Genomic DNA, 19,289 nt, shown 5'->3' on the forward strand with positions numbered 1-19,289 from the left:
GGCGGGTCGGAGCCGGCGCGCACGCGGAGGGCCTGGCCGCGTGCGTGGAGAGCAACAGAAGGGGGGCGGCGGGGGGGCGGGGGGCGTCGCCTCAGTAGGGGTCGCCGGGTTTGAATAGTGGAGGGAGGAAAGCACTGGCGGAGCAAGGGAAGGAAGCTTCCTGTGTTTTGCCGGGCCGGGCCTGGGGCGGCGCTTAGAGACCGAGCTACTGAGAGAGTGGAAAAGGGGGTGGGTGGGTGCGAGACGGAGGGTTCGGCCCGAGGAGGGAGGGGAAAGAGCTGAGAGGAGGGAGCTCGGGGCCCCGCCTCCCTCGTGTGGCCAGTGCCGCGGCTGTCCCGGCGGAGGCTTTAAACAGCCTCGACGCTTACAGCTGGGCCCTACGGCGATTCCTTCCCTCCACTTCCCCCCTACCCCCTTAGGCTGGGATTTGGGGCGGGCGGGGACCGCCTTGGGAAGCCGGCTCGGGGCTAGCTGCACCCCGGCAGCCTCCCGGGAGAAGGAGGAGGGTGTGTGTCGCTAGTGGCTAGCGAGAGAGCCGCCTTCTCCTCACCTGGGATTGCAGCAGCAGCATCACGCCGCTGCAGCTCCTGGTGACTTGGGGCGTAGAGGGAGCCGAGCCTGCGGGGTTTGCCTGGGCGGCCGCGCGCTGCTGCGGTTAAGGCGGCAATGGAGGTGGGGCAGAAGCCACAGCCCCCGGCGCCCTCCTCCAGCGCCCAGAGGCTGCCTGCCCCCGCCGGCGCTGAGGAGGCGCAGCGCGCTGCTGCCGCTACCCCCCGGCTGGACCTTCCCGGGACGGCCTTGCAGGTCCAGGAGGATGCTGCGGCTCCCAGCCTTGCGGGCGGAGTGGACAGGGGCGGGGTGGTTGCGACGGCGGGAGATGGGGTGGGTAGACCGCTGGGTCCCACCCCGAGCCAGAGCAGATTTCAGGTAGATCTGGTCACCGAGAACGCCGGGCGGGCGGCGGCGGCGGCGGCGGCGGCTGCGGCGGGCAGTCCCGCCGAGCCCCCGAGGGATGGGAGGGCGAGTGGCGAGAACGGAGCGGCCAAGAGCAGCGAGGAAGCCAAGGGCCGGTTCCGCGTGAACTTCGTGGATCCGGCCGCCTCGTCGTCTGCGGATGAGAGCCCATCGGACGCGGCCGGGCTCGGGGGAGAGGGGGCTAATGTCAGTTTCCAAAATGGGGGAGATACGGTGCTCAGCGAGGGCAGCAGCCTCCACTCGGGCAGTGGCGGAGGCGGCCACCACCACCACTACTACTACGACACCCACACCAACACCTACTACCTGCGCACCTTTGGCCACAACACCATGGATGCTGTGCCCAGAATCGATCACTATCGGCACACGGCCGCCAACCTGGGCGAGAAGCTGCTCCGGCCCAGCCTGGCTGAGCTCCACGATGAACTGGAAAAGGTGAGAGCTCCCAACGCGCGCCGCCTCTGCCTCCTTCTGCTTCTGACCCTCTGTCTCTCTTTCCTGACCATTCATCGTTACCTCTTCCTTCCTCCTTGGTAAGGTGGCATGAATGCATAGTTTCCTTACTTTCTTTAAAGCCAGAAGTCAAGATTGAGATTGCATGAGAATGGAATTTAGTCTACAAAGTTTGCAATCCATTCTCCTTAACAGCCCCATATGGCTTATTTTTGTTAACTCACTAGTCTTGAAACTAATTTTAGTCCTTAGAATGACAATAAATCTAATTTAATCTTTTGTTCCGGAAAAGTAGGATCAGTTGGTCAAGGCTAAAATGCAAAACGAAAAGGAACAATTTATTTATAGTTTTTTATGGCTCAGCTAAATCATTTACCATCTCTCCTGCTTGAGAACGTGGAGGTTAGGAGGTTACTAAGTCCTAAAAGACAATCTGACAGGGTGTGTTAGTGGCATATGAATTATTTTAAAAATCACTTCTTTGAAGCTTGAATGTGCTGAAGATCTCAGAAATCTTAAGTCTTAGAACATGCTGTTCTTGGTAAATTAAACACATTTGATGGTAAACCTATTTTATTTAGGGAGAGTTTGGATGAAGTTTGTTTTCTATTTGGTTCAAAAGAATTTTTTTAATGACTAGAGAAGGATGAACTGGCTTTCAGTATGAAAAATATCCACGAAGTTTTTGGCGGGGTTAGGGGGTGGGGGTGGTGCGCGGGTGGGTAGTTGAGGGTACATAATATCCTTTGTATGAGTTATTGTGCTCTAAATATTAGTTTCTTGTTCATCACTTCACTTGCATTATTGATTTACATTCCTAGTACAATGTAATTTATATGGCAACTCCGTAGTAATAAATAACAAACTTTATCCCTTAAGGGCATAAATCTTTATCTTAAAATCATCTTTCTGTTTATGAGATTATTATTCATATCTTCTGAATTAAGGTTATGTAAAATCCCTTCTTACATTTACCCTTGGGAAGAAACCATGGTAGGTTGAAACTAAATTTTTATCGACTTGTGTAAATACTTCAAATCCAGACAACATGAAAGCACCTTGACCCAAAACAATTCACGGGTTCAGCATTTTAGGGCAGTGTGTAGTTCCAGGTTTAACAGTGGGCTAAATAATATGGTTCATTACAAGCATTCCTACAGTCTGGAATAGTTAAGGAGGACCCCTTTTCTTAAAACTAGTTGTTGAAAACCTAAGATAATTTTGCTTTAAATTACTGTTTATTTTTTGTTGTGACTTTTCTGGAGATGTTTACATCCTTAGTTATCAAGAATTTTATATAAACCTTTTTGTTTTTCCACAACTGCTACCATCTTTCCTCTCATTTTCTAATTTTTTTTATTTTGAAAAATATGCAAACTTAAGATGGACTTGTAACTAAGTCATTTATTAGTGTGATGTTTGCCTCTGCATTGTGTCTTTACTGTGGTAGAAGTATCATAAAAGTGAATTTCTAATTCATTGTTGGTGTATGATAATTTAGTTCAGAAGTCCTAACCCTCCTTAAAAAGTTTTTCCTTGAGATCAGTTGTGTATCTTAAACTCTTTCAAATTAAAGTGTTTGTTTTAACTGAGCCATCAGAATCTTGTGTCTTTCAGAAGAGATAAAAAATGCCCCTTGTGCATTGCTTTTGACATATTTAAGAATTATTTTTCAAAAATGTTTGAGCTTTTTATTGTGTATTTTAAAACATTTTTTCTTTTCCTCCCCCTTTCCATCTGTTAAGTCAGCCTTTTAAAAAAATCTATGATTTTTTAGGTCCAAGTTCAAGCAGGTTATTGAAATTAACTTGGTGTTTAAAGTTAGTCAACTTTTTGTTTCTTCAAGTACATTATCTACTTCATTAATTATTTGTGGTTTCCTACTTTCCGCCTCTGGGTCTAGTTCCAGACTGTTAAGAGAAAGGTACAACCAGAAAGAAGATGAGGAGTTACCTTGGTCATAAAACCACAAATTGAAAAAGTCTTTGTGTAGTTAGTCTTAGTAAATGAATTAAGTGATAGCTAACTGAGGCTTGGTTCTTCATAGCCTTATGTAAATCTTGTTTTCCAATTTGACAGTGTCTGTTTTTAAGCCTTCAAGGGTGTGTAAAAAGATGACTTGTCTATATATTATGATTGCCTTTGTCCTCTGGGCATTTATAGTGAATAGCACCTAATCTGCTTAATATAGTTTTGTCCCTCTCTTAACATCCTGTTTACTCTGGAGAGAAACCGTTTAAAACCCAGGGATTTAACAATTTTCCCTGCTCTAGGAATTGTAAAAAGGGGGAAGACTTTAAATTAGTTTGAGTGCAGTTGGTTGTAGAGATCTGTTTTGTAGATGGTGTAAACTCCCTTCTTAGTGCCTCCTAAATCAGAACTTTATAGAATAGTTTCATTATTTCTGTAGTTAAATTCAACAGGCACTTGTTAAATTACTCTTCAAGGTACTGGGGATACAAAGATGAAATGAACAGTTTTAAGATGTTTATAATTCCCTTCCTTCCCTTCCCTTCCCTTCCCTTTTCCCTCCCTTTTCCCTTTCTTTCTTTCCCCCTCCCCCTCCCTTTTATCCCTCCTCTCCCTTTCCTTTCCCCATCTCCTCCTTCTCCTTTCCCTTTTCATTCCCCTTCCCCTTCCCTTCTTCCTGAATCTCAGACTCATCAAACCAGTAAGTGCAGTGCCATTCACAGACCTGACTTTAATAATTATCACTGTAGAAGCTTTGTCCTATTCTGTTTTTGTGACTTGGGTCAGTCAGTCAGTTCATCTTTCCTTAGTTTTGTGCCCCTCTGTTTGTTAGAGTCGAATTATATTGATGGAGACATCCACTCCACATTAGCCCTATACAGTGAGGGAGTTAGAACACCAAATGGTGGTGGGAATTGAATGAACCACACTGACTCCATCTTGTAACTCAATTCTGGAGCTAGCTCAGTTCCCTTTCTATTCAGTTATGGATCTAGTCCAATTTCTATGTTATGAGAAAATTTTATTATTTGTGGCAATTATGAGAAGACCTTATTGCATTGTTTGAACCTAGGAAGCTGGACCACCTCTACATGCTGCTTAGAGACCCTTGACTAAAGACCTAAGTTGTGCTGCATAAACCTAGTCAGATCCAAAGATGCAAGGAGTTTTCACACAATTTGACATCTCAAGCAACCCATTTGTCTTACCGGAAAAGTGATAAATCCGTTGTTGTTTCCATGTTCCTTTTGACTGTTCATAGACACTTGGTGGGGAATGAGACACTTCTTTTTTCTGATTTAAGGGAATTGTATCTGTTCACTTTCCCCTCCCAGCTCATAAAGTCGCTATTCTTTCCTCCAATTAGAAATCAGATTGCTTAATTTTGTATCCTGGTTAATTATTTTCTTTTAATTAATAGGTCTTATTTGATTAATTATTTTTAACCTATAAAAATCTGTCTCCCCTTGTATTTGGGGTCTAGTGCCAAAGCTGAGGAGGTCTGGTCCTAATTTGTAATAAATTGATATGCTTGGAAGCTTGAACCTTTGTTCCCTTGGTCATTTCATCATTCACCCACCACAGCAACTCAGAACTGCAGAGCTCAAGTGATCTACCAGCCTCAGACTCTCCAGCAGCTGGGATGAGAGGCACGTGCCACCATGCCCAGCAGAGCACTATTTCTACCTGTTCTTCTTGCCACATGTCCCACTCATCTTTTTCTATCTACCTTTCCCTTATGACATTTTTACCTTTATTTTTCTTTGAAGTTACTCATTTATTATGTGTAGTAGTCTGTTTAAACCTAGCAAGTGCCTCTCCATTACCCTCTGAATCCATATTATAGAAGCATATCCTTTGGATGGTGAAGTACTCCAGATGCTCCTGTTGATACGTGATACTGTGCTGGTTGCAGTAAGCCCTAGAATGCTGCATAGTCTTTTTGAAGCTATCCATAATTATTTAAGAGTTTGTCTTCATCCATTTGATCTTTCTAGTGTGAATGGTCAGGCCAAATTATACCTCTTGTCCAGATTTTGACATGCAGTTAGACAGAGTATATAAATGGATGGTAATTGGGCTCAGAATTAAAGAGGAAGAAGAGAGCAGATTCTTTGTTTGTTTAGGAAATTGCCAAGTTCTAATTACTTCACACTTCTCCATGAAAAGAGGCCCATCATTTTAGTATCAGTAATCTATCTGAGTTTTATGTCTACAAGACATGGAGCAAAGTTTTCAAAGAAGTAAAAATGTATAAGGTATAGTACAAGTTAGAATATGAATGATTGGATTAGAGAGGTCATAGTGGCAGCATGAGGGTTCTGAGAAGGGAAGGATCATGAGGTAGGTTGAGGGTACCTGAACTATGCCTTAAAAGAAGAGAAAGATTTCAGGAGGCAGAGCTAAGGAGTCTATTGGGACAGTATATGAACAGAAGAGGGAGAGCAGAGGAAAAAAGGTGAGGGAAAAACACATATCCCAATTTGCCTGGGACCAGTGTGTATGGAGAGGTGAAAAGAAATACTACCATGCCGTAGTGTGAAATAAGGCCAAATAGAAAGAAGTTGGAGTCAGATTGAGGAGGGCTTTGAGTGTCAGGCTAAGGAATCTATATCTTTCAGTGTACAATAGGAAGCTACTAAAAGTTTTTGTGCAGTAGGAAGATGACTTTGGCATGTATGTCTGGCAGGCACTTAATTAGTACTTGTTTGTCAGTTGATTGGCATCAGTATAAAGGATGAATTAGAAAGGGGAAGAGGATGGAAGCAAAACGACCAGTTACATTGTTGGAATAGTTCAGTTAAGAAATTATGAGGACCTGGGCTAGTGTCGAGACAATGGTCATTGGAAAAGAGGGGACAAATGGGATAGTGCTCTCAGAGGTGGGTTTTCAGAGGTAGAATTGACAAAACTTGGCAAGTGATGGGTCAGAGATGACTGAATTTTTGAGCTTGGGTTACACCATCAAAAAAGAGATAGCAAAATTAGGGGGAAGGGAAGATTTTGAGGAAGCATTTCAATTCTGTACACTTTGTAGAAGAAATACAAAGAAGAAAATCAAACTGAGGTCAGTTTTTATTTAAATACACAAAAGAACTTGTGGAATATGTCCCTTTTTTCTCCAATGCCTGTACAAGAATGTTGGAATAATTGATAAATCAGAAGGAAGAGTGTGAGGCATTGGTAAGACTCTCAAAACCAAACGAAGAATAATTTTTTTCAGTACATTGTATTGTTTAAGGCTTAAAAATGATGTACCACATCTCTGTCAGAGGTTGCTAGTTCCTGCCTTACATTAAAAGTGAAATAAATTTGCATTCCGTGATCAGTTGACAGTGAAAAGGAAGTCAAGAAATTTTTAGGTGACAAGACAAAATGTCAGTTTGGAATTTAAAAAGATAGTTAAACAAAATTGAATCAATACCTGCTCATTTCTTTCTCACATACACCTGTGTGTATTCTGAATACCATTGTGTCTCATTAAAGTATATATTCTTGTTAAGTACCTTTATAATATTTTGGCTTTTGTCCCTATTTTTTATATGTAACGTGTACTTGAAAATGTATAGCAGCTATTTGAATTGGCTCCATACAGAACTGAAGTATATCTGAACCTGTAATTAAACTGTAATATTGAAATAACTGTTCTGTTTTTTAATGGGAGAAATATTATACAATGGGGAAAGCTCCTGTTAACAAAGTAGTTTTTTGCCGTTGGCCATGATGCCAAATCCTGGATGAGTGCTTGTTTGAACAAATTTGAACAAATGTCTTATACAACTTAACTGGATCCTACACCAGCTGCTTATTGGACATTTCTAACTGGATGTTTAGTGGGCATTTCAAACTCGCTGTATTCAGAACAGAGCTCATTATCACCCCATTCTCCCTAGCCTCTCTATTCCAGTTGAGGATCTGACATCCTTTTAGTCACATAGATTTACAACCTCCTAGGACAGTAGATTTAGAGTTGGAAGAGACCCCTCAGACGACTTCAAATCTAACTCCTGCTCATTTTACAGATAATGATGAGGAAACTGAAGCCTAGAGAGGTTCAGTAATTTGCCCAGGTCACATAGCTAATAAATGTTTGAAGTGGAATTGAGCCCAGGTTTTCCTGATTCCAAGTGAAGCTCTCTATTCTCTATGCCAAGTTGCCTTTCATTCTCCGTTCTTCTCTTCTCTTCACTCCTCTTAAAATTCACTGGTCAGGTTTTGTTGATTTTCTACATCTTGGATCCATGTACATCTTGGATCCATCTCTTCTCTACTTATGTCACAGCCATCCTGGTTCTGACCTTATCACCTCTAATCACTCCTAATTTTTCTCCCCGCCTCCAGACTTTTCCTTTGCTAATTCACTCTCCACACAATTACCAAATTAACATTCCTAAAGTTTGAGTCTGACTATGCCACTTACCCTAGAAGCTGCAATGGCTCCTTTTTCTTTTTAGAATTAAATGCAACCTTCTCTGTTTGGCATTTTAAAGCCTTTCATAATCTGGTTCTGGCCTCTCTTTCTAGGTTTGTTGCACGTTATTCTCCTTTGTGCACTTTGGGTTGACTGCCTTCTTTGTTGGTCCTTATACAGATTTTCCAGCTTTTTTGCCCCTGTGCCTTTACATTCCTGATATGTGTTCCTTGCTTTTCTCAGTTGCTTTCCTCTGTGTCTTAGGATACCTAGGTTACTTCAAATTGGCACAAGTTAAAGTGCACAGGTGCTGCTTCCTACAGGAAAAATACAGTGGTCTCCCCAGTTGCTAGTGGCCCCATCCCACAAGAAATTACTTTAGATATCTACAAGAATCCTTTCCCAGCCCTCATTTAATATTGTTGTCTTTTTCTGAGGCTACCTCAAATTCATCCTGTATGTATCTTATTTGTACATGGTTGTTTGCATGATTTCTTCCCCATTAGACTGAGCACCTAAAGAGCAGACTGTTTTGCCTTTCTTTGAATCTTCAGCTATTAAAACGATGCCTGGCCATATAGTAGATAATAAATGCTAGATGACTGATTTCTGAATTTACTTTTCTGTGAACATATTGTTTTCACGTTAATAAACTCCTTGAAAGAAGGCCAGGTACTATCCCCCTCCTTCCCCTTTTTGGTTTTTGTATCCCTTTATTCTAGCACAGTGCCTGGCACTTGTCTGGAGGCTTAAAAAATGCTTTTGCCTAGTGAAAGAGTGAAACCAAAGAGATTAACTAGCCTACAAATCCATTAAAATTCAGAGACAAAGGCCAGGGGAAGAGGCATAAAGGAATTATCTGAAATCCCAAATTTACAAATGAATCATACATATGAGTATATGTAGACTCAATTTCTCCTACTCCTTTCTTTTCTCTTCACAATGTAATATTATACAATAATTTATTAAGTGCCTATTATGTGTCAGGCTCTCTGTTAAGCTCTGGGGAATATAAATTTTTAAAAAAAGAAAGCCCCTGCCCTCAAGAAAACGTATAGTCTTAAGGGGCCTATATCAATGATATCAAGCTATTATTTGATATCTTTTTCTCCCTTTTTACTCTTGCTAAGAAAGAAAGTGTGGGAAGAAAAGATTTCACTGCATCTATTTTTCTCTCCTCACCCCTTTGCTGCATTTGCCTTCAGACTCCACAGAAACTGCTCTCCCAGAAGTCACCAACAGTCATTTAATCACTAAATCCAGTGGTCCTTTTTTTTTTTTTGTTAGGCCACATCCTGTTGAGTTTTCGTAGCATCTCTCCTTCCTTTATGCTCTCCTTTCTCCCTCACTTCTTTTTTGGTTCTCCTAATCTTACTATTCCTAAAGTCTACTTGGCTAAATCTCTTTTTCACCTGCTTAAGTGTATGTTTCCCCTAAGGCTCATTCTGGGCCTTTTCTGCATTTCTTACAATTCTTTCACATGGTGAACTCATTTGTTCCTATGAGTTCAGTGGTTATTACCCATGTGGAGATGACTTCTGAAGCTATAAATCCATATCCAGTTTTTCCTGTAAGCTCTGGTCCATCATCTCAAACTGCCTGCTGGACATTTCTATCTCAGTATCTTGTTGCTACCTCAAACTCAACATGTCTAAAACTGGATTTCTCAACTTTCCCTAAACCTTCTTATTTTTGTGTACTGTTTTTGTTCATGTTACCACAATCCTCCCAGTCACTGAGCCTCTGATTCATCTTCAGTTTTTCTTTCACCCCTACAGCCAAATGCTGTCAATTAGTTCCACAGATCTCTCACATCCATTCCCTCCTCCCTACTCAACACCCTAGCCCAGGCCTTCCTTATCTCTTGCTTAGACTTTTAGTGTCCCTCCAGTGTCTTTCAATGCAAGGAATCATCCTGGATTCCTCATTATATCTCAGCACCCTTCCCCCCCAATCTTCATATCTAAGCTATTGACAAGGCCTGTCAATTTCATCTTTGCCACATCTGTCATTTGTGCCCCTTTCCTATGACACTGCCACAGCTCTAGTGTAGGCCCTCATCACCTCATGCCTTAAATATTGCAATATCCTAATGGTGGCATCTGCCTACCTGAAGTCTCTTCCCATTCCAATCCTTCTGGATTCACCCACTACCTTGATTTTCCTAAATGCATGTCTGATCCCCACCCTCCTACTCTGTCTAGCCAGGGGCTTCAAGTTGCCTCTGGGAGCAAATACACAATACTCAGTTAGGCATTCAAAGTCCTTCTAACCTAGCCTCCCTCCTACTTTTCCAGTCTTCTTATACCTTATTCCTTATCATATACTCTTTGATCCAGTGACACTGGCCTCCATGTTGTACCACAAACAAGACACTCCCATCTCTTGGCTCTGGGCTTTTTCTCTAGCTGTTTCCCATGCTTGAAATGCTCTCCCTCCTCCACTCCAACTACTCACCTCCCTGGCTTCCTTTAAGTTCCAATCAAAATCCCACTTTCTACAGGAAGCCTTCCCTAATCCCTCTTAATTCCAGTGTATTTTGTCTTTTTAATTTTTTCCTATTTATCTTGCATGGAGCTTGCTTTGTATATATTTGTTTGCATGTTGTGTCCCCCATTAGATTGTAAGCTTCTTGAGCAGGGATTGTCTCTTGCCTCTTTTTGTATCCCCAGTGCTTAGCATAGTACCTGGAAGTAGCAGGTGCTTAATAAATGCTTATTGCTTGATTGATTCTGACTCCTAAGTATGTTTTGGAGTGGATATTTTACAATGTAATGAAGATGCTCAACAGTTACAGGATCACATGTACTTTTTCTGCCAACTGTTTTGGTATAGTCTTAAAAAGTGAGTTTCATCAATAAAAATTACCTTGTTTCTAATTTTCTTTTTTCTTTTGCTGAGGCAGTTGGGGTTAAGTGACTTGCCCAGGGTTACACAGCTAGTAAGTGTCAAGTATCTGAGGCTGGATTTTAACTCAATTCCTCCTGACTCCAAGGCCAGAACTCTATTCACTGTGCCACCTAGCTGCCCCTCTAATTTTCAGTACGCTCTTTGTATTGTCTTGTCTATGACAGTCTTTTGTTTGTTTTTTTTTTAAATTTTAAGCTCTGGTTAGCAGTTGTTAATTCTTCTCATTTTTCTTCTAACTGTGCTTAGCACATAGTTGGTACTTTGATAAATGCTTGCTTACTAAATGACTGACTTTAAGAAGCCTATGTGCTGTTTTATAGAGGAATTATTAACAAACCCCTTCAGCTTCCATGTTCCTTTGAAAATCTGTACTTGTTTTCTGAGGATTAATTAGGCTATTTTTCATCAATTCAGTTCTGGTATTATTTTTTGTTTTCAGCCATACTTACCTTAGAGCTTTAGTGCAGTTTATCCTATTTCTTTTTGGGTGTGAATGAGCCTTGAAATACTTGACCTTTCACACACATATAACTGCAGCATTATCTCTTAACAGTCATTGAGGTGTACTCTTTAAGGTGTTAAAGCTCTTGCTTTTTCTTGGAGTAATTAACATTAATTCTTAAATATTACATAATTAAAAATACAACAGAAGAAAACAATGAAACACATATCTATGACACGAAGTCCAGCACTCAGATGATAAAAAACTAACTCAATATGGGGAAACCAACTCAATTCAGTTTTATTTGGTCAGATATTGAGTCAGCGTAATGTCATTAGAAGCACAAACATGTGCCCATTGCTATCACAAAATGAACCCATTTCAAAATTATTTATTTGTCTCAAGCAATTTGCATATCATTGTAGGGAAAGAGGTAGAAAAATAAACATTAATTAAATACCTGCTATGTGACAGGCACTGTGCTAAGCACTTTACAAATTTTATCTCATTTTGGTCCTTACAACAACTCTGTGAGGGTAAGTACTGTTATATCTGTTTTATGATTGAGGAAAGTGAGGCAGACAGAGGTTTTAGTGACTTGCCCAGGGTCATACAGCTAGTAAGTGTAGAGTTTGAGCTTAAATTTTCCTGACTCCAGGCCCAGCACTCTATTCACCACCTAGCTGCTTCTGTACTGTATATAGCAATGTATTTATTTAAACCGTCACTAGAAAGATAAAAATATTCAGTATGTCAATGGATCTGTGATTTAATTCATGAGTGTTCTTTCCACTTGGTGTAGTTTATAATTCATCAATCCCCTCTCATCCAGCCTGATTCTTTTCTGTGTTCTCCCATTGATTTAATAGAAGGAAGATCTCTCCAGTGTGCTGTGAGCCTTCTCCCTAAGCCAGGCATTCTATACATGAGGTCCATGAATTTCTTTTTGTACATTTGGTAACTTTTAATGTAATTGGTTTCCTTTGTATTTTATTTTTGGTATGCATTTACTGACATTCTGAAGTGTCCATAAAAATTAAGAGGCCCTTGCTTAAGTACTTAGAAAATTGTGTGGGCCCTAGTTCAGTTGTCACTCCATGACTACCTCACTTTCTACATTTCTTTCAGTAATATTCTTTATGCCACTTATTTTATGTATGTCATCATATGTTACATTGTACTACTATCTCAACTATGTTTCTCTCCATTTCCCTTTGGATGATTTGCACCTGTGATTCTTTGGAAAGTGATATTCTAAGAAGCATTCCAAGATCAACAGAGTCTTCTGCACCAACATTTGTAGAAAAAAAAAAAAACTATTCTTATGTCATGGAGAAACTTGAGATCATTTCAAGCGCTATGAACTTTATTAAATGAAATTTGCTCTAAACTCTTCCTTGTGTTCAATTCTGGACCCAACTCAATTATTAATCAGATATTAATTTACCAAATATTTACTATGTGCCAGCTAGTAGGATATGTGTGTGTATTATATTTATGGGGCAGCTAAGTGGTACAGTGGATAGAATACCATGTCTGGAATCGGGAATACATCTTCCAGACTTCAAATCTGGCCTCCGACACTTAATAGCTGTGTGACTCTGGGTAAGTCATTTCACCCTGTCTGCCTCAGTTTCACCTGTAAAATGAGCTGGAGAAAGAAATGGCACACCATTTCTGTAGCTTTGCCAAGAAAACCTGAAATGGGGTCACTGAGAATTGGACATGACTGAAAACAACTGAATAACATTTGCACACACATACATATATACATACATACCCCCACATATACAAAATATATGGAGAGTAGATGAAAGATAACCTTAGAGGGGGAAAACACTACCAGTTGGACTGGGAAAGACCTGCAGAAGGTAGTGTTTGCACTCAGTCTTGAAGGAAACCAGGAATTCTAAAAGACAGGTGAAAAGTAAGAGCATTTTCAGTACAAAAATATAGAATAGAGGATAGAGTGTTGTGTGTGAGTAACAGCAAGTAGGCGAATTTGGTTGGACAAAGAATGTGCTAGAACACTTTTCAGTCTCCTAAGTAGGAAGAATCTAAGACATAAAGAGCTTAAAGCACCAAATAGTAATTCATATTAGATTCTAGAAGTAATAGGAAGCCATTGAAGTTTATTCAGTAGAGGGGTGACGTGGTTTGATCTGTGTTATAGAAAAATTGCTAAGGGAACTTTGGGGAGAGACTTTGAGGCAAGGAGAACAATTGGGAGGCTGTCATAGTAGGTGATGAAGGGCCCCAACTGCAGTGGGGGCAGTATGAGTGGAGAGAAAGGAAAGGGTGTGAGAGATAAGAAGAAACTAACAAATATCTGGAAACTCAGTGGATATGTGGGGATGCCCAGAGTGGTGTAAGCTTGGGTGACTGGACGGATGGTGATGCCCTTAACAGTCAGTAGCAAAGTTCAGTTTGTCTGAAGAAATGCCCATTCAACTGCGGGAACCTGGGACAATTTACTTTTTGTCCTGTGCTGCTTCAATATATTTTCTCTGGACTAGCCCATTATGTTTCAAATGGAACTACTTGACTACACCTTCAAACCCAGATCATCCTGACTTTCATGGAATGGCCCCTAGCCCAAGTCTCTGTGGCTCATTGTTTAGGTTTTGTGGTTTAGAAAAAGAGAAGAGGGAGCTCTGAGTGTTATTGGAGGTTTGAGAGGAAAAAAGGTTTGGAACAACTGCTATAGTGTGAGGTATAGAGAACTGATTAGAAGAAAAGAGAGTAAGATTGCCTTGATGCAGTAAGAAACAAGTTAAAATTAGACAATTTGTTTTATTTTTTTTCTGAAATTCTATCTTATTTAATTTTCATATGTCCTAATCTGTACTGAGTCTATTAGCACTTTATCAGGAGGTACATGATATGTTTCATCATGAGTCCCCTGGAATTATATTTATCTGAGTTCTTAAATCTTTAAAAATTATCTTTACAGTTTTCTTTTTGAATAAATTATTCTCTTTTTTTTGCTCTCTAAACTCTGCATCAGTTTAATACAAGTCTTTCCAAGTTTCTTAGAAACCATCCCCTTCGTCATTTCGTATAGCACAACAGTATTCCATCATATTCATTTAACATAATTTGTTCATGTATTCCCCAGTTTATTGGCACTCCTTCAGTTTCCAATTCTTTGCCATCACAAAAAAAAAAAATGGCTAAATATTTTGGTACATATGAGTCCTTTTCTCTTTCTTTGATCTCTTAGGGATACAGTAGTAGTATCAGTATTTGTGAAGACCTTCCTGAGGGGAGGGTTGGGGGTTCATTCTGTTGCCCATCCTGAAACTTGAGATCTTGTAACTTGAGGATGTCCTAATGTCCTTTTCCCCTCAACCTGTGTCATAAATTCCTTCTTATCTTGTGAGCAACCATCTCCCTCATCTGGTGCCATAAATTCTCCTTTATCTTTAATCTTCAACCACCATAAAACCTTAAAACTACATCATCCTGAACATCCACAGGCTTTCTGTCCATATAAACCTGGTCCTTCCAAATATCAGGGCCTTTCATTAGCTTCTTGCTCATCTCAGGGTGGTGAAGCTTTTACATAGTAAAGCTCCTATTGGTTAAGAGAAAATCATCTAAGTGAATTCTTTCACAACTGAACTGCTTTCCCAAATCTGACCTCAACAATAGTAATGTCATTTGTATTATATTGGCTGGACCTGCCCATGAATAATTAGATAGCATGAATTTCTAATGGCTCCAGTCTGTGCCTTTGCAGGACTTCCTCTAGCTCTGTTCAGCATCACATGAAATAAGAGTGAAAGAGGTGATGGTGGGAAAATAGTGTATTTGACTTTGATAAGAAATGGTCAGAAATAAAAGGAAAAAGAGGTACCAGGGTAGTGTAGGAGTTGAACTTATTGTGGGAGACGGAGTGTAGGTTTGAGGTGGATGGGAAAGAAGGTGCAGACAGGTAGAGTTAAGGAAGGAGAGGGGGTTGCTCTTTAGCAGTTGGAGTGGGTATTACTGGAATGGGGAGATTATGGGAGAGGGTGGTGTATGCTAATCATTGGGAAATCAGTCAAACAACAAGCATATATTAAGTATTTGTTTTGTTACAAATGCTGTGCTAAGTGCTGGGGATACAGAGAAAGAGGCAAAACAAGCTCCTGAATGAGCTTTCATTCTAATGGGGGAGACAGCATATATAAATCATATCAAATATTATAGAAACAGAGTAGATAGACAGTAACCTTAGAGGGTGTGATACTAGCATGTAGGAGGCTTAGAACAGACCTCTGGGAAGAGGTGACATTTAAGCTGAGTTTTAAAGGAAGCCAGGGATTCTGAGAGTGAGAAGGTAGGAGGGAGAGCATTCTGGGCATAAGAAGCAGCCAGTGTGAGGGCACAGAGACAAGACATAGAGTGTCAAGGAACAGCAAGTAGGCCAGTATGGCTAGAATGTAGAGTTTATGGAAGTTTAGGAAGTAAAATGTAATAAAATTGGAAAACTAGGACAGGGCCATGTTGTGAAGAATTAAATGCCAAAAAAACCCAAACTCGATACTCTATCTTGAAGGGAATAGAGGACCACTGATGGTTATTGAACAGAGGGAGTGACACGTCAGACCTGCACTTTAAGAAAAGTGACTATTTTAGCAGATGTGTAGAGGATGATTTCTTTGTTTTATTTCTTTGTTTTTTTGTCTAGGCGATGGGGTTAAGTGACTTGTCCAGGGTCACACAGCTAAGTGTTAGTTTCTGAGGCCAGATTTGTACTCAGGTCCTCCTGAATCCAGGACCGTTACTCTATCCACTGCACCCCCTAGCTGCTCCCCAGGATGATTTCAATTTAGGAGAGATTTGAGCCAGGGAGACTTGGAAAAGAAGAGGACTTCTTTGAGAGTTGTTATAGAGAAAAAATTAGAGAGTTAGCAGCCAATTAGATTAGTGAAGTAAGCAGGAGAGAAGCAATATAGTTAATATGGATATTACAAACCAGGGTGACTAGGATAATGGCAGTGCCCCTGACAGTGAGAGGAAAGTTTGGAGGAGAGGTAGGTTTTAGGGAAAACATAGCCAATCCTGTTTTGGACACACTGAGTTTCAAATACCTATGGGACATTCAGTTCTAAATGGTAGCTGGTGATGTAAAGACTCAAATTCAGGAGAGGGACTAAGTAAGGCTGGATATATAGATCAGCATAGAGGTGGTAATTGAATCCATGATGATGAGATTACTGTGTAAAAGAATATAGCAAGAAAAAAGCGAATGTGTGTGGTAAGAGTATAGTCCCCAGACGACCTTCAGGCAGGGGATTAGAAGTTAAAGGTTAGCTGTCAAAGTTTTGTTAGTAAAGTTTTGCCAGTAGGCCATCTACATGGCCGCAAGTCTATCTCATGGCAGGAATGAGCAGGAGCTGTGACCACAATGTTTCTGAGCCCCATCAAGAGGCAGTAGATACTATGTCTTGGGACATCTGGAAGTTAGACCAGGAGGCAAGAAGTAGTGTTGTATCTCCTTCTGCCTCAAAGTCCACCAGGACTTGGCTATGTCTTAGCCTATGGAACTCAATGTCTATTTGTTGTGATGGACCAACCCAATAGGCCTCTCATCTAGTATGTCATAGGGCAGTGTGCATTTTTCATGCATTTAGTTATTCAAGTATTATTGTTAAGCTTTTCTCTTTTGAGTAATCGTGAGTATTATTGAGGAGGCTTTTATGTGACAGAATTTAACTCTAGTAGGTAAGTAGCCTCCAGTTTAACAAAATACCGAAAGGGCAGAATTTGTCTTCCCATAGCAGTAGTCAGCTAGGTGGTGCGATACGTAAAGCATTAAATTTGGCATCAGGGAGACCTGAGTTCAAATCCTACTTCAAACACTACTAGCTCTGTGATCCAAGGCTTCTCCCAGCCTGAGTTTCCTTATCTGTAAAATGGGAATAATGGTACCTATCTCAGAGTTATTGAGAGGATCAAATGCGATAACATGTGTAAAGCATTTTGCTAACTCCAAAGTTTGCAATCTGTAAATGTCTGGTGGTGGTATTATTATTGTTATTATTATTTATTATCACTTCAAATATAACTTTGGAAAAATGAAAGCAGATAATCCTGGTTTTAGTCAGAACCCCACTACATATACAAATGGGAGGAGGATTACAATAGATTCTTGTATTTCAGGTTTTCCCAACACAATGGAAAAGCTTTGATTTTTAGTGTAATTTGAATGATATTATTTAATATGAATCTGACTTTTCTTAGGTCTCTGACCCCATGAAACAATTGCTGTGCTAAAGTAACTATTCTCTGTTTTATTCCTCTTAAGCAACTGTTTTGTCGTTAGTGCTCTATGTAGGTGCTATGATAATTTAAAAATAAATAGAATCAAAAAATAAAGAAAAATTGATTTCAAATCATTTGACAGACCTGATCTTGCAGTGGAGGAAACTGAGAACTAGTGAGGTTAAGTGATTTTTCTTCAAATCCCATTAGTAAAGTCAAGATCCTTATCCATTGTTTCCAATTCACATTCCAGTGCTCTTTCTACAATACTATAAGAAGGCATTGGCTTTTGAAATGGAGTAGAAATATTCTAGTTATGTAGAAAATCCAGTATTTTAGTGGTATTGACTAGAGTTAGTGATCATTAGGACAGTATTTGTACCCATTAAAATGCTATTTTGGAGGAGTTAATAAATGACCCATATTCTCTTCTCTCTACTGTCACCAAGAACCTGTGTTAAACTAGGGCCTAGACCATTCTTCATTATCTTGGCCTCAGTTTTCTTATCCAGTCAATTGGACCAGATGACTTCTAAGGTTCTTTATAGCTCCAAAGTTCTAAACTAAAATATAAACAATATACAGTTGGAAAGATAAATTGTGTTTGTTGTATTTGCTTTCTTTGCTTGGATTTGAGTATAGATGATTTCATTATAAATAGAGGTGAGAAAAGTTTTGACCAGTCTCTCTCTATGTAGATATCTTTACAGATCAATGTGTTTCTTATACACTATAACTTTTTGTTAAGAATAATTTTTCCATTGATTTCAAAAAAGTGCCATGGTAAACTTTTATATGACACTTAATTATGTCAGAGGCTTTCAAAAGTTATCCCGTCTTATCTCGGTATGTGTGTACTTTGGTAAATTGATTTCTATGTATTTGATGTAATTTGTAGTTATTTTTCAACAGGTCTTCCCTTTTTTTTTTTTTATTGCCACTAGGGTTTTGTTGTTATTGTACAGAAGAAATGCTAATGAGTTTGTGAAATTTATTTTATAAGTCTACAAATTTGTGAAACTTTCTCAGTTTTGTTGATTTCCTAGACTGTTCTCAGCTATCATGATGTTAGGAGATAGAAATAATTTTGTCTCTTCTTTGCCTATCTTTATGCTTTTAATTTCTTTCTCTTTTGTTTTACTGCTATGGCTAACATTTTTAGAACTTTATCAAATAATAGTGGGGAAAGGGGCATCCTTGCTTTACTGTCGTATATATTAGAAAGACTTCTACAGTTTCCCCATTGTATATAATGCTAGTTTTTGGTAGAAATATTTTATCATATTAAAAATAGATTCTTCTGTGTTTGTATTGTAGAATTTATTTGCTTTACTCTATTTTAGCATGAATGTGTAATGTATGATATATAAGTACTTATTTCCAACCTTCAAGTGAGGAAATTGAGGCTTAGGGAGATGATGCCTTACACCTGGTAGGAGCTTAATAAATGTTGAATTAAGCTGACCTGAGTTCATTCAGCTGTGGTGTAGTGGAGAGAAAACTAACAGTTTAGAGTTGAAAGGATAGTCTCAGGGAAGTCATTTCATTTTTCATAGACTTAGTTTCTTCATTTGTAAAATAGTGATAATATTTTCATAATCTAAAGACAAGTTATTGTGAAGTAAATATTTTATAAGCTTTAAAGCACTTCTAGATACAAAGATTATTTTTTGAAGAATTATCAGGTGGAAGAAAGATTAGATTTGTTCTGCTTGTCCCCAGAGAATATAACTAAGAGTTGCAGAGAAACAGAATTCTACTTATAATAGTAGAAACTTTCTAACACAGCTGGGCAAAGTGGTATGGATAGGCTTCTGTTTCATCAGTAGGTTCGCCTCATTGGAAGTTTGCCAGCGGAGGATAGAGTTCAGAGTA

At 39.7% G+C, this 19,289-nt stretch overlaps 1 protein-coding gene across 1 annotated transcript in view; it reads left to right on the top strand.

Annotated features, from left to right (window-relative positions):
- The first annotated feature begins 651 nt into the window (after positions 1-651).
- SLC12A2 (solute carrier family 12 member 2) overlaps positions 652-19,289 on the top strand; it is a 122,708-nt gene continuing 104,070 nt past the window's right edge. The window contains exon 1 of the mRNA XM_027874885.1: positions 652-1,410. Within this exon, the coding sequence (XP_027730686.1) occupies positions 667-1,410 (744 nt within the window). The 5' untranslated portion in view covers positions 652-666. The remainder of the gene's footprint in view (positions 1,411-19,289) is intronic.

This window comes from Vombatus ursinus, unplaced genomic scaffold, assembly GCF_900497805.2.
Source record: "Vombatus ursinus unplaced genomic scaffold, bare-nosed wombat genome assembly UNPS02014807.1, whole genome shotgun sequence".
Classification (NCBI taxonomy): Eukaryota; Metazoa; Chordata; class Mammalia; order Diprotodontia; family Vombatidae; genus Vombatus; species Vombatus ursinus.